General features: G+C 40.2%; 1 protein-coding gene across 3 annotated transcripts in view; it reads left to right on the plus strand.

The window, feature by feature from the left end:
- DSP (desmoplakin) overlaps nucleotides 1-12,049 on the plus strand; it is a 43,986-nt gene extending 31,937 nt beyond the window's left edge. The window contains exons 19-24 of one of the 3 annotated variants that reach the window (XM_066268452.1): nucleotides 1,713-1,875; nucleotides 2,350-2,433; nucleotides 3,113-3,220; nucleotides 3,791-3,889; nucleotides 4,681-6,975; nucleotides 8,131-12,049. In XM_066268452.1, coding sequence (XP_066124549.1) covers nucleotides 1,713-1,875; nucleotides 2,350-2,433; nucleotides 3,113-3,220; nucleotides 3,791-3,889; nucleotides 4,681-6,975; nucleotides 8,131-11,364 — 5,983 coding nt within the window. In that variant the 3' untranslated portion in view covers nucleotides 11,365-12,049. The remainder of the gene's footprint in view (nucleotides 1-1,712; nucleotides 1,876-2,349; nucleotides 2,434-3,112; nucleotides 3,221-3,790; nucleotides 3,890-4,680; nucleotides 6,976-8,130) is intronic. The other 2 variants (XM_066268453.1, XM_066268454.1) reach the window with 2 other exon arrangements.
- The last annotated feature ends 2,188 nt before the right edge of the window (nucleotides 12,050-14,237 follow it).

Genomic DNA, 14,237 nt, shown 5'->3' on the forward strand with positions numbered 1-14,237 from the left:
GTGCTTTTGTTGTGACTGGGAATTGAACCTGCAATCTTGGTATATGGGGACAATGCTCTAACCAACTGAGCTACCTGACAGGGCCGAAAATTAAATCTTTTTTTTTTTAAACAAATTTTTATTACACAAAGGTTACATTTCTCTACTTTGTACACAATTATTCTTTCCACAGAAAGACTGCTTCTTAACTTCTCATCGGGTAATGGCAAGCACTAAAATCCTCATTTTGACAGAACAGTAGTAAAAATCCCTCAGTGATTTAAGTTGAAAGCTGTATATTGGTACATGGTTCTTGCACTTGGTGTAAAAATATGCGAATGTATTTTTATTCAAAAATACAAAATAAATTGTCTGCATAAACAATGACAGCAGTAAACCACTATATGTTATTAACTGAAACCAGAAACTGATGGTTATAGTGATTTTCTTAAATATCGGCCAGACTTTCTTCATTTTCAGCAACTGACTTCTCTGAAGTTATAGGTGAGGAGCACTGCCTTGACCTTCCTCTCACAGTTCCCATTGATAATGATAAAACACTGTTCTAGGATTAGAACATGCTGCATCCCATTCTACCTCCCATTCTACCTCCCATTCCACCCATCCCGCTCATTCCAGGGTCTTTCTCACTTTAGGAATTGCTGTGACTACACATTCTGCTGGTGTTAACAAAGGTGTTCCAGCAGCAGCCAAAAAAATAGTTCTTACAACCTTAGTTAGATCAATGATTCCTTTTTCTACCATATTGACAATATCTCCAAGCGTAGTGTCAGTTCAGTAACCAGTGTTCTTCTGTTTGGCCCCATAGAAATGGCTACTGCATTGGCTAAAAGGTCTACACCTTGAAGCATTAAGCCTCAGGCATGTGCACTAAATTTTACATCTTTGGCATAAGCCCGAGTGAGATGAGGAGCCAGTGAACTGGACACTGGCTCAATATAGCTAAGGACTTTGTGTAATTGAAGCATTTCTATGGGGCAGTGGCAGGTGTGCCAGCTGTGAGGCAGACTGTCAGTGGCAAGTGAGGGCCGAAAATTAAATCTTAACAAAAGAAGTGCATTATTGCACATGGGGGTTTAAAAATATATTCTCAATTTTGCTTGTAGGTCATTTTACTAGTAGTGCTTTTTAAAAACATCTTTATTGATATGTAATTCACATGTCAATCCACTTAATGTGTACAACTCAGTGGTTGTGTTAGCTATCAGCACAATTGAAATTTAGAACATTTTCATCTCCCCCATCCCTAAAGAAACCCTTGTATCCACTAGCTGTCGCTGCCTCCCAACTTTCTGTCTGTATAGATTTGCCTGTTCTGGACATTCCATATAAATGGAGTCATACAATGTATGGTCATTTGTGACTGGCTTTTTTTGCTTAACATAGTATTTTCAAGGTTCAAAAATGGTATAGCATGTGTGAGTACTCCCATTTTTTTTAATGGCTGAATAATATTCATGTATGGATAGACTACATTTTGTTTATCCTTTCACCAGTTGATGGATACTTGGGTTGTTTCCAATTTTTGACTATCATGAAAAATGCTGCTATGAACATTCATTTATAACTTTTTGTATGGATGTATGTTTTCATTTTTCTTGGACATAGACCAAGTGGAATTGCTAGGTCATGTGATAACTCCATATTAAATACTATGAGGAACAATGGTAGTGCTTTAACAATTTTAATAATTTGACCTATGTTTTCCCTAGATTATGGGACCTGGAAAAACAAATCAAACAACTGAGAAATTATCGTGATAACTATCAGGCTTTCTGCAAATGGCTCTATGATGCCAAACGCCGCCAGGATTCCTTAGAATGCATGAAGTTTGGGGATTCCAGCACAGTCATGCGATTTTTGAATGATCAGAAGGTAGAAGTCAAGTTGTCATTCCATAGCTGTTTTGAAATTATTTGGGTGTAAGCTGTATATTCCTCTGGTTTTCTTAGCAGTGCCTAGATTTGAAATGATTAATGTTACTAGCCTAGCCTATTTTGTGAATGCTTCAAGACTGCCCACATATTTACAAAGAAATGCAATTATGAATACAGAAATAATATAATGGTGTACTAAAGAATTTGTGTAAATTAAAGTGAAAGGAGCAGAAAAGAATGCTGACTAGAAAGTAACATTTTAGGTAGATAAGAAGTTAAAGAGCTTTGTTTTCTCTTCTGAATAGAACATATGCTTGTCTCCTAAAGTTTTAACTGTGAGGGTATGAGATCAGTATATGTAGTAATAAACTGAGACAAACAAGCAAGTAAAAGTGGTTAAAGAGTGAAATAACATTTTATTTAAAAATGTTTATACACTTTAATATTTGTAAATATTTTATTTTTTATGTAGAACTTGCATAATGAAATTTCTGGCAAACGAGACAAATCAGAAGAAGTACAAAAAATTGCTGAACTTTGTGCAAATTCAATTAAGGTATGCTGGTTTTTACAAAGAATGTTGGTATTTCATCAAGAATATTATAATTATTTTAAAAGATTTTATTTATTGATTTTACAGAGAGAGGTGAAGGGGTGGGGAATGAAAAGCATCAACTCATAGTTGCTTCACTTTGTTCATTGATTGCTTGTTGTATGTGCTTTGACTGGGCAAGTGCAGGGTTTCAAACCCACTATCTTAGAGTTTCAGGTTGATACTCTATCCACGGCACCACTGCAGGCCAGGCTCATCAAGAATATTATTAACTGCATAATTTTCTGATTCAATTTCAAGATGATAAATTTCTTGAGCACAGCAATTATTGATTTTATATATTCTCTCCTGAACAAACCATAAAAATTTGTTATCCATTAACTTGCATTCATTGCACATTGGCAATACTTGAAGGAATGAGCTAGTGTTCACTCTTTAGACTGGTGGCATGTGCAGAATTCTCAAATTTGCATATAAAGGTGTACTACTTGGTTTAATCATGTATGTTAGCTGCCTGGGCACTAGCTGCACATGATAGACTTTGGGGTGGGTCAACAGAAATACAGTTTGATGATTTGAAACTGTGAAATTGTAGCTGTCAGTGAAACTGTGAAATTGTAGCTGTCAGTGATTCCTTTTAAGTTCACTAAGTATGTTTTTCTTAAACTCTGTTATTCTGCAGGATTATGAACTCCAGCTGGCATCCTACACCTCAGGACTGGAAACTCTACTGAACATACCTATTAAAAGGACCATGGTTCAGTCTCCTTCTGGGGTGATTCTGCAGGAGGTATGTATGTCATTCCATATCTCTTATGACCTGCCCTTCCTTTGACCTCTTCCCTTTTCTTTGTCCCCTTTCTGTCTTCCCTGCAGTCCCTAAATTCATCCCTTGTTATAGGGCATCCAATCTAAAAGGTTGAAGAGTAGGTTATGCTCCTTGTAGTGTAAGTTATCTGTATGTGATGCATTTTAGGAAATGATCAGTAGAAGTCTGAGTCTGTTGTCTATAGAATAGTCTTTGCAGAAATTAAGCTTGAATTCTGGATTTGATGAGGGAGATGTCTAAAAGTGGAACATATCTTGTTGATTTATAAAAGATAACTTCCCCAAAGATGTCAGAGAACATCACCTGTCAGACAGTTTAGGGAAACACCCTGGAGTGATGAGGATGGATTACAGTGCTTTTAGCCCTTTATTTTGATGTACTGCTAGAACTTGGCATTAGTATGCATGAGAATTTACTCTTTAAATTATAACTTTACTATTATGTTATTTTAGAAAACAAAATTGATCAGCTTGTATAGGACTTTTGTGGAATGTAATACCTCTTTTTCTTTTTCCTCTTCTTTCCTCCAAGGCTGCAGATATGCACGCTCGGTACATAGAACTACTTACAAGGTCTGGAGACTATTATAGATTCTTGAGTGAGATGCTAAAAAGTTTGGAAGATCTGAAGGTAAATTACTTATTCTATTTCCTTGAAGCCTCAAAAAATAAAATAGAGGACTTTATTCCTACCTATTATAATATGGATTTGGGCATAATTACTGGTAATTGTGTATTTTCTATACATAATTAGTAAAGTGCAGCTTGCTCATGAGCCTGGGGTTAGTCCCATGCCCTAGTACACTGCTCAAAATGCCTTCAGAAATATTTGGAAAATTATAGTTATTTTAACTTTCCCAAACCACTAATGTCATTTGTAGTTTTGTTGAGGAATTTGCTTAATTTCTTTGTGTTCAATTAAGACTTAAGACTATCTCGGACAAGCTGCATTGAATTTTTCACATTGAGTAATTGTTTCATTTACTACTCAGTTCTAAGACTTGAATTGAGTTTAGGTGGGAACTTACTTTATGCCTTGAATCAATAAAGAAACATAAGTTATGAAATCATAAGCTTTTGATCTTGGAAGGAATTACATCATTTATAGATGAGGAGGCTGAAACTCAAAGCTATATATACATCATTTTTAAAAATTTACATATACTCAATTCAAGAGCATATAAGCAATTGATGGAATTAGGAAAAGACAGATTTTTTCAATTTTTGTCAAGAAGTTTTTGATTTATATCACTATGTATGTGCTTGTGTGTGTATGTTTGTGTGTATGCTTGTATGTATGCTGTATGTGGGTGTATAAAGAAAAATGAAAATGTAACACTGGTCTGGGAAGGAAAAAGCACTGCTTCTTTCTTGTGATATGAGATGGTTTTCTTTAACATATTTCTGATTTTACTTTTATAGCTTAAAAATACCAAGATTGAAGTTTTGGAAGAGGAGCTCAGACTGGCCCGGGATGCCAACTCTGAAAACTGCAATAAGAACAAATTCCTGGATCAGAACCTGCAGAAATACCAGACAGAGTGTTCCCAGTTCAAAGCCAAGCTTGTGAGCCTGGAGGAGCTAAAGAGACAGGCTGAGCTGGATGGAAAGGCAGCTAAGCAAAATCTAGACAAGTGCTACAGCCAAATAAAAGAACTCAACGAGAAGATCACCAGACTGACTTATGAGATCGAAGATGAAAAGAGAAGAAGAAAGGCCATGGAAGACAGATTTGACCAACAGAAGAGTGACTATGACCAACTGCAGAAAGCAAGACAATGTGAAAAGGAGAGCCTTGGCTGGCAAAAAATAGAGTCTGAAAAAGCCATCAAAGAGAAGGAGTTCGAGATAGAAAGGTTGAGGATTCTTCTGCAGGAGGAGGGGGCCCGGAAGAGAGAATATGAAAATGAGCTGGCAAAGGTAAGAAACCACTATAATGAGGAGATGAGTAATTTAAGGAACAAGTTTGAAACAGAGATTAACATTACGAAGACCACCATCAAGGAGATCTCCATGCAAAAAGAGGATGATGCCAAAAGTCTCAGAAACCAGCTTGATAGACTCTCCAGGGAAAATCGAGATCTGAAGGATGAAATCGTCAGGCTGAATGACAGCATCCTGCAGACCACAGAGCAGCGAAGGCGGGCTGAAGAAGCTACCCTTCAGCAGAAAGCCTGTGGCTCTGAGATGATGCAAAAGAAGCAGCATCTGGAGCTAGAGCTCAAGCAGGTCATCCAGCAGCGCTCTGAGGACAATGCAAGACACAAGCAGTCCTTGGAAGAGGCCGCAAAGACCATTCAGGACAAAAATAAGGAGATTGAGAGACTAAAAGCTGACTTTCAGGAGGAGGCCAAGCGCCGCTGGGAATATGAAAATGAACTGGCTAAGGTAAGAAACAGTTACGATGAGGAAATCATTAGCTTAAAAAACCAGTTTGAGACAGAGATCAACATCACCAAGACGACCATCCACCAGCTCACTATGCAGAGGCAAGACGACATCAGTGGCTACCGAGCCCAGATAGACGACCTCACCAGAGAGAACAGGAGCCTTTCCGAAGAAGTAAAGAGGCTGAAGAACATGTTAGCCCAGACCACGGAGAATCTCAGGAGAATGGAAGAAAACGTCCAGCAGCAAAAGGCCACTGGCTCGGAGGTGACTCAGAGAAAGCAGCAGCTGGAGGTTGAGCTGAGGCAGGTCACGCAGATGAGAACAGAAGAGAGTCTGAGATACAAGCAGTCCCTTGATGATGCAGCCAAGACGATCCAGGATAAAAATAAGGAGATAGAAAGGTTAAAACAACTTATACAAACAGAAACAAATGAACGTAAATGCCTGGAAGATGAAAATGCTAAGCTACAAAGGGCCCAGCATGAGTTGCAGAGAGCAAATAATAGTGCAACAGAGACGATAAGCAAGTTAAAGATTCAGGAGAAAGAACTGACACGCCTGAGAATCGACTATGAAAGGATTTCCCAGGAGAGGTCCGTGAAGGACCAGGATATTACCAGATTCCAGAACTCTCTGAAGGACTTGCAGTTGCAGAAGCAGAAAGTGGAAGAGGAGCTGAACCGGCTGAAGAGAACAGCCTCAGAAGATTCCTCCAAGAGGAAGCAGCTAGAAGAGGAGCTGGAAGACATGAGGAGGTCTTTGAAGGAGCAAGTGATAAAAATCACCAGCCTGACCCAGCAGCTGGAGCAGGCATCCATTGTTAAGAAAAGGAGTGAGGATGACCTCCGGCAGCAGAGGGATGTACTGGATGGCCATCTGAGGGAGAAGCAGAGGACCCAGGAAGAGCTGCGGAGGCTCTCCTTGGATGTAGAGGCCCTGAGGCGGCAGTTGCTCCAGGAACAGGACAATGTCAAACAGGCTCACTTGAGGAATGAGCATTTTCAGAAGGCCATAGAAGATAAAAGCAGAAGCTTAAATGAAAGCAAAATAGAAATTGAGAGGCTGCAGTCTCTGACAGAGAATTTGACCAAGGAGCACCTAATGTTGGAGGAAGAACTACGGAACCTGAAGCTGGAATATGATGACCTTAGGAGGGGCCGGAGTGAAGCAAATAGTGATAAAAACGCAACCATCTCTGAACTAAGGAGCCAACTGCAGATCAGCAACAACCGAACCCTGGAACTGCAGGGACTGATTAATGATTTACAGAGAGAGAGGGAAAATTTGAGACAGGAAATTGAGAAATTCCAAAAGCAAGCTTTAGAGGTATTCACAAATATTTGATCACAGCTCCACTGTCTCTCAAACAATTCACTCTATTATTGTCTTATCTAATTTTTCTTTTTATCACTATCACTACTATCTGTCATCATCCAGACAGCTGCTTTAAAGTAACTTGAATGCTCTTTGCCCTTCTATTCTGTCACTGCCGCAATGCCAGTTTGTGTGTAACTTGTGTTTGGCCCTGCTTTTAGAACTTCAGCATTGGTATAACATCTGAGATCGCTTTATCTGAGTGTTTTGCTCTATTTTTTAGAAGATAGCTCTTACTTAGCTGCGACCTAAATTTTTAATTTAAATTTTCTTAAATAAAAGCCATGTTCTATGTGTGTCTATTTCATTTTAAAAGCACCTTTTCTCTCTGCTTACATAACTTTTCTGCATGCATTATTTTACTCTCTTGATCATGGCCCTGTTTGGCTTTTATTATTATTTTTAACCCCAATTTAAAAAAGATTTCTTTAACTTCTAATATGTTTGACTTCTATAGACAATATTTGTGTGGGACTGGGTGTGGGTCTTTTATATATGGAAAGATTTGTATTGCTTTTTAAAAAACACATTAGTGTAGGTATAACAGGTGAGCTGTAGGTATAGCAGGTGTAATTACCTGGAACACAACTCCTCGTATCTTTTTGAAACCCTAATTACTGTTAATAGGCCCTGGCTGGATGGCTCAGTGGATAAAGTATGGATCCAGCAAGCCAGAGGTTGTGGGTTCAACCCTCGGTCAGGGCATGTATGAGAAGCACCCAGTGAGTACACAACTAAATGGAAAAACTGAGAGAAACAATGAGTTGATGCTTCTTTCTCTCTCTCTCTCTCTTGATTCCCCTCCCTCTCTCCCCCTTTCTCATTCTCTCAAGTCAATGGAAAAATTAAAAAAAGAAAAGCATAAGAAAGGTCCACAACTTTTCTTAGTTCTTTTTATGGAAAAAATAGTAAATATGAAGCCATATCTCATAGTGGCAACATATAGCTACAGATCTTTTCCCATGAATTTGTAAGATAAAATAACAGTAAAGCCAGGGAAAACAAAGAGAAAATAAGTTTCTTTAATGTAGGAAAAGAGGTTAAATTATGGTAGTCATACGATATAATCCAATTGTTTCCCCCTTTTTCTTTCTTTTTAAATTCTAGGCATCTAATAGGATTCAGGAATCAAAGAGTCAATGCACTCAGGTGGTGCAAGAAAGAGAGAGCCTTCTGGTGAAAATCAAAGTTCTGGAGCAAGACAAGATGAGGCTGCAGAGGCTGGAGGATGAGCTGAACCGCGCGAAAGCAGCTCTAGAGGCAGAATGTAGGATGAAACAGCGCCTCGAGTGTGAGAAACAGCAAGTCCAGAATGACCTGAATCAGTGGAAAACCCAATATTCCCGCAAAGAAGAGGCCATTAGAAAGATAGAGTCAGAAAGAGAAAAGAGCGAGAGAGAGAAGAACAGCCTTAGGAGTGAGACAGAAAGACTCCAGGCAGAGATCAAGAGGATCGAGGAGAGGTGCAGGCGCAAGTTGGAGGATTCTACCAGGGAGACACAGTCACAGTTGGAAACAGAACGTTCCCGACTTCAGAGGGAAATTGACAAACTGAAACAGCGCCCATATGGGTCCCATCGGGAGACCCAGACTGAGTATGAATGGACGGTGGACTCCTCCAAGCTGGTGTTTGATGGGCTGAGGAAGAAGGTGACGGCGATGCAGCTCTATGAGTGCCAGCTGATTGACAAAACAACCTTGGACAAGCTGCTGAAGGGAAAGAAGTCAGTGGAGGAAGTTGCTTCTGAAATCCAGCCTTATCTTCGGGGTGCAGGAGCTATCGCTGGAGCTTCTGTCTCTCCTAAGGAAAAGTACTCTTTGGTAGAGGCCAAGAGAAAGAAACTGATCACCCCAGAATCCACAGTCATGCTTCTGGAGGCCCAGGCAGCTACAGGTGGTATAATTGATCCCCACAGAAATGAGAAGCTGACTGTTGACAGTGCAATAGCTCGGGACCTCATTGACTTTGATGACCGTCAACAAATATATACAGCGGAAAAAGCTATCACTGGATTTGATGACCCATTTTCGGGCAAGACAGTATCTCTTTCAGAAGCCATCAAGAAAAATTTGATTGATAGAGAAACCGGAATGCGTCTGCTGGAAGCCCAGATTGCTTCAGGAGGTATCGTGGACCCTGTGAACAGTGTCTTTTTGCCAAAAGATGTAGCCTTGGCCCGTGGGCTGATTGACAGAGATTTATATCGGTCCCTGAATGATCCTCGTGATAGTCAGAAAAACTTTGTGGATCCAGTCACCCAAAAGAAGGTCAGTTACATGCAGCTGAAAGAACGGTGCAGAATCGAACCTCACACTGGTTTGCTCTTGCTGTCAATACAGAAGAGAAGTATGTCCTTCCAAGGAATCAGACAGCCTGTGCCTGTTTCTGAGCTAGTAGATTCTGGTATATTGGGACTATCCACTGTAAATGAACTGGAGTCAGGTCGAATCTCTTATGATGAGGTTGGTGAGAGAATTAAGGACTTTCTTCAGGGTTCAAGTTGCATAGCAGGCATTTACAATGAGACCACAAAACAGAAGCTTGGCATTTATGAAGCCATGAAAATTGGCTTGGTCCGACCTGGTACTGCTCTGGAGTTGCTGGAAGCCCAAGCAGCTACTGGCTTTATAGTGGATCCTGTGAGTAACTTGAGGTTACCAGTAGAGGAAGCCTATAAAAGAGGTCTGGTTGGTATTGAGTTCAAAGAGAAGCTCCTGTCTGCAGAACGAGCTGTCACTGGGTACAATGATCCTGAAACGGGAAACATAATTTCTTTGTTCCAAGCCATGAACAAGGAGCTCATTGAGAAGGGCCATGGCATTCGATTATTAGAAGCACAGATTGCAACCGGTGGGATCATCGACCCGAAGGAGAGCCACCGATTACCAGTTGACATAGCATACAAGAGGGGCTACTTTAATGAGGAGCTCAGTGAGATTCTCTCAGATCCCAGTGATGATACAAAAGGGTTTTTTGACCCAAACACTGAAGAAAATCTTACTTACCTACAACTGAAAGAAAGATGCATCAAGGATGAGGAAACAGGGCTATGTCTATTGCCTCTGAAAGAAAGGAAGAAACAGGTGCAGACATCACAGAAGAATACCCTGAGGAAGCGTAGAGTGGTCATTGTGGACCCCGAAACCAACAAGGAGATGTCTGTTCAAGAGGCTTACAAGAAGGGCCTTATTGATTATGACACCTTTAAAGAACTGTGTGAGCAGGAGTGTGAGTGGGAAGAAATAACCATCACTGGGTCTGATGGCTCCACCCGGGTGGTCCTGGTAGATAGAAAGACAGGCAGTCAGTATGATATTCAAGATGCTATTGACAAGGGCCTCATTGATAGAAAGTTCTTCGATCAGTACCGATCTGGCAGCCTTAGCCTCACTCAATTTGCCGATATGATCTCCTTGAAAAATGGTGTCGGCAACAGCAGTGGCGGGAGTGGTAGTCTCAGTGATGACGTTTTCAGCAGCTCTAGACATGAGTCAGTGAGTAAGATTTCTACCATATCCAGTGTCAGGAATTTAACCATTAAGAGAAGCTCTCTCTCTGACCCCCTGGAAGAATCGAGCCCTATTGCAGCCATCTTTGACACGGAAAACCTGGAGAAGATCTCCATTGCTGAGGGGATAGAACGGGGCATCGTGGATAGCATCACTGGTCAGAGGCTGCTGGAGGCTCAGGCCTGCACGGGTGGCATTATCCACCCTACCACCGGTCAGAAGCTGTCACTTCAGGATGCTGTCTCCCAGGGCCTGATCGACCAAGATATGACCACCAGGCTGAAGCCTGCTCAGAAAGCCTTCATTGGCTTTGAAGGTGTGAAGGGAAAGAAGATGTCTGCAGCAGAGGCAGTGAAAGAAAAATGGCTTCCCTATGAGGCTGGTCAGCGCTTCCTAGAGTTCCAGTACCTCACTGGGGGCCTCATTGACCCCGAAGTGCATGGGAGGATAAGCACGGAAGAGGCCATCAGAAAAGGCTTCATCGACGGCCGAGCAGCTCAGAGGCTGCAAGACACCAGCAGCTATGCCAAAATCCTGACCTGCCCCAAAACCAAGTTAAAAATATCCTACAAGGATGCTATGAATCGTTCCATGGTGGAAGATGTCACTGGCTTACGCCTTCTGGAGGCCGCCTCTGTCTCATCCAAGGGCTTGCCTAGCCCTTACAACATGTCTTCTGCCCCAGGCTCCCGCTCTGGGTCTCGCTCTGGCTCCCGCTCTGGCTCCCGCTCTGGCTCTCTCAGTGGGTCCCGGAGAGGAAGCTTTGATGCAACAGGGAATTCTTCCTACTCTTACTCCTACTCCTTTAGCAGTAGCTCTATTGGGCACTAGGAGGCAGTTGGAAATGATTGCTATACCTTAACTTCATTTATATGAATTTTCACTTTATTAAATAATAAAGACTCTCTAGTGCTTGCAGTTTAGTGATAGAATTTTCTGTGCTTAAGGATTAAAATCAAATAGTAATGGCTGTTCTGGATTTTTTATCTTCTTAGCTCACCTTAACTAATGTAATACACTGGATATAGTATATCTGAAGTAATCAGTTGTAAGGATAGCACAAATTGAATTTAGAATTTGTTTCTTCTCCTATGTTTAGATTTTGATTCATTCTTGAACTTCTTTTGGCCTATAATACAGATTTCTGTTCCTGAAGATAAAAATTAAATGGATAATTAATATTTTAGTCATTTTGTTTCTCATAAATGTTTCCATTTTCTGTATTAAGAGAAAATTGCCCCCACATCTCCTGACCCTTGCCAAGGAAATAAAAACTCCACCCAAACCTAAGCATTTTGGAATGAGCCTCCTTTAGTTTTAGACTGGATGGTATGACCCATATACTCGTATGTATCTATCTGGTTTGGTATTAGTTTGACTAGATGTGCATGGTAGCAGAAATCTTGTCTTTTCTTTGGTTAAAGTATTCTGTTTATTTTGCTTGTCATTTTCAGTGTACTTTAAAAAGATGTCTGTGAAGTTTGCTATTCTGGCAATAAACTTTTGAACTTTTGAATTTTTTGTGTTTTGATTTAATAACATGTTTATATACAAAAGACATTTAGCAGCAGGTTTTTGATGATTGTAAAATATGTCAAAATGATCTGTTTGTAAAATACATATTAAGAAAGACCACTTATAAACTATTTTAGTTGTCAATTCTTAAAATTTGGCTTTTGAAGGTAGTTTTCCCAATACTTTTTGAGTGCCTGCTGTGTACCAGGTAGAGTCCTTGGGAATAAGCCTGCATAGAGGTGAGACCAGAGGTCAATACCCAGTTTATTCTGGACAATGAGTATTAAATAGTGTGGGCAAAAATAATTATAACATTTAAAAAACAGGAGGTGGCCAAGCTTCTGTTTTGGAAATGCTCAAAATACATGGTATTTCATTTTGTCCCCAAAAGCATTGTCCTTAAATTTATGAAGATAGTTTCTGAAGCGTTCTTGGCTGTCGAAGGAAATGAGATAGTAGTCTCTTCTTTCGATCAAAGAGAAACTTGGAAGTCAGACATTTGTCATTAAATTAACATTGCTGAATCCCTATTTTGTGTCTACTATTGGGCTAGGTACTATAAGGATTCAACAGAATTTAAAAATGACTTCAAGCCTTTGCAGTCTGCGTTAGGACACAAAAGAAAGTCATCAGTGGGACAACTTGCATATATCAGTAGTATAAATACAATCAAACATTTTATAGTGTATTAAAATCATTCTTAAGATAATACTTATTGGGGCTTTTGGGACTTAGAGTGAAAACAGTATTCGTGTCTTCTTTTCTTGCCTTTGCCCCCCTCCCAATCTGGAAGACTTATAATTAGTTTCATGCACTAAATATTGAGTTCTGTGTGCCATGCATTGTGCCAGAAATTGTAGATCCCATGGTGGGTGGACATTTTAGACCTGTACTAAGTTTTAATTTGGTTCACATATGCAGTGCATCTACTGAAAAGGGAAATATATAATTTTTCATAGAAGATCATCCAAATAGTCTTAACATTTTCCAGGCTGCTGGGCTAATTGTAAGTGTAAATAAAAAGTAAAGATGTTAGAACTCATCCCTGACCCCACATCTGCTTGCAGCTACTGGCTGGTTTCTGTATTTTCTGGCACTCTGCCTTTTTACACTTATCCCCATTTTTTTGTAGGTGAGAGAATTGTGCTATTTGCCTTTGGAAACAGCTGTTCACAAAAATTTCCTTCATATTTGTTTCTATATCTGGTGGATGCAAGTGCAAAGGGAAGCAGAGATTTGGCATTAGGCTTGAATAAAATAGAAATAAGGGATTTGATTTGGAGAGTTATAATCATCTGGGGAAACAAAAGGGCTGGTTCCAGATTGGAGGGTAGGAAATGTACACAGTAAGCTTGCGTTAATCAATACAAGGAAGTACTTAAGGACTAATGGGAATGTGTCAGACATGGGGTGGTTTAAAGTGGTTCCCACAGGTCAAATTTGGGACAATTGAGCTTGAACAAGAATTATGGTGGTAATAGAGTAGTAATAATAAACTACAAATAATTTATTAATAAATTAATGATTTTTTAAAAAAACATGTCTTACAGTGAAACAATGAAATGTAATATAGTAAGAATGCTAGCTAGTAAACAAGCCATGATAGTATTAAAGAATCATTTATAATTCCTAACATAATCACAGACTCAGTGAAGGACTGTAAATTTGTTGGAGAACAGGACATGCATATGGCCTCGAGGTATCCTATAGATCACTGATTACCAAGAGGAAGTGTAGCCTGACCAGGTGGTGGCACAGTGGATAGAGTGTTGGACTGGGATGTGGAGGACCCAGGTTCAAAACTTCGAGATTGCTGGCTTGAGCACGGGTCACTGGCTTTGAGCGTGGGATCATAGACATGAGCCCAAAGTCGCTGGCTTGAGCAAGGGGTCACTTGCTGTGCTGTAGCCACCCCCCCCCCCCATCAAGGTGCTTATGAGAAAGCAATCAGTGAACAACTAAGGTGCTACAATGAAGACCTGATGCTTCTCATCTCTCTCCCTTCCTCTCTGTCTATACCTGTTCCTCTGTCTCTTGCAAAAATGCTTAAACTGAATCTAACCATAAAGGGAAAAAATCTGATAAATGCATAAAGAAGGACATTCTATGTGACAAGTGGCTGAGGTTCCTACAAGATTCAATGACTTAATTTTTAAAAAGGAGAGTAGGGGGGCCCTGGCCAGTTGGCT

This window comes from Saccopteryx bilineata, chromosome 3 (assembly GCF_036850765.1).
Source record: "Saccopteryx bilineata isolate mSacBil1 chromosome 3, mSacBil1_pri_phased_curated, whole genome shotgun sequence".
NCBI classification, from domain to species: domain Eukaryota; kingdom Metazoa; phylum Chordata; class Mammalia; order Chiroptera; family Emballonuridae; genus Saccopteryx; species Saccopteryx bilineata.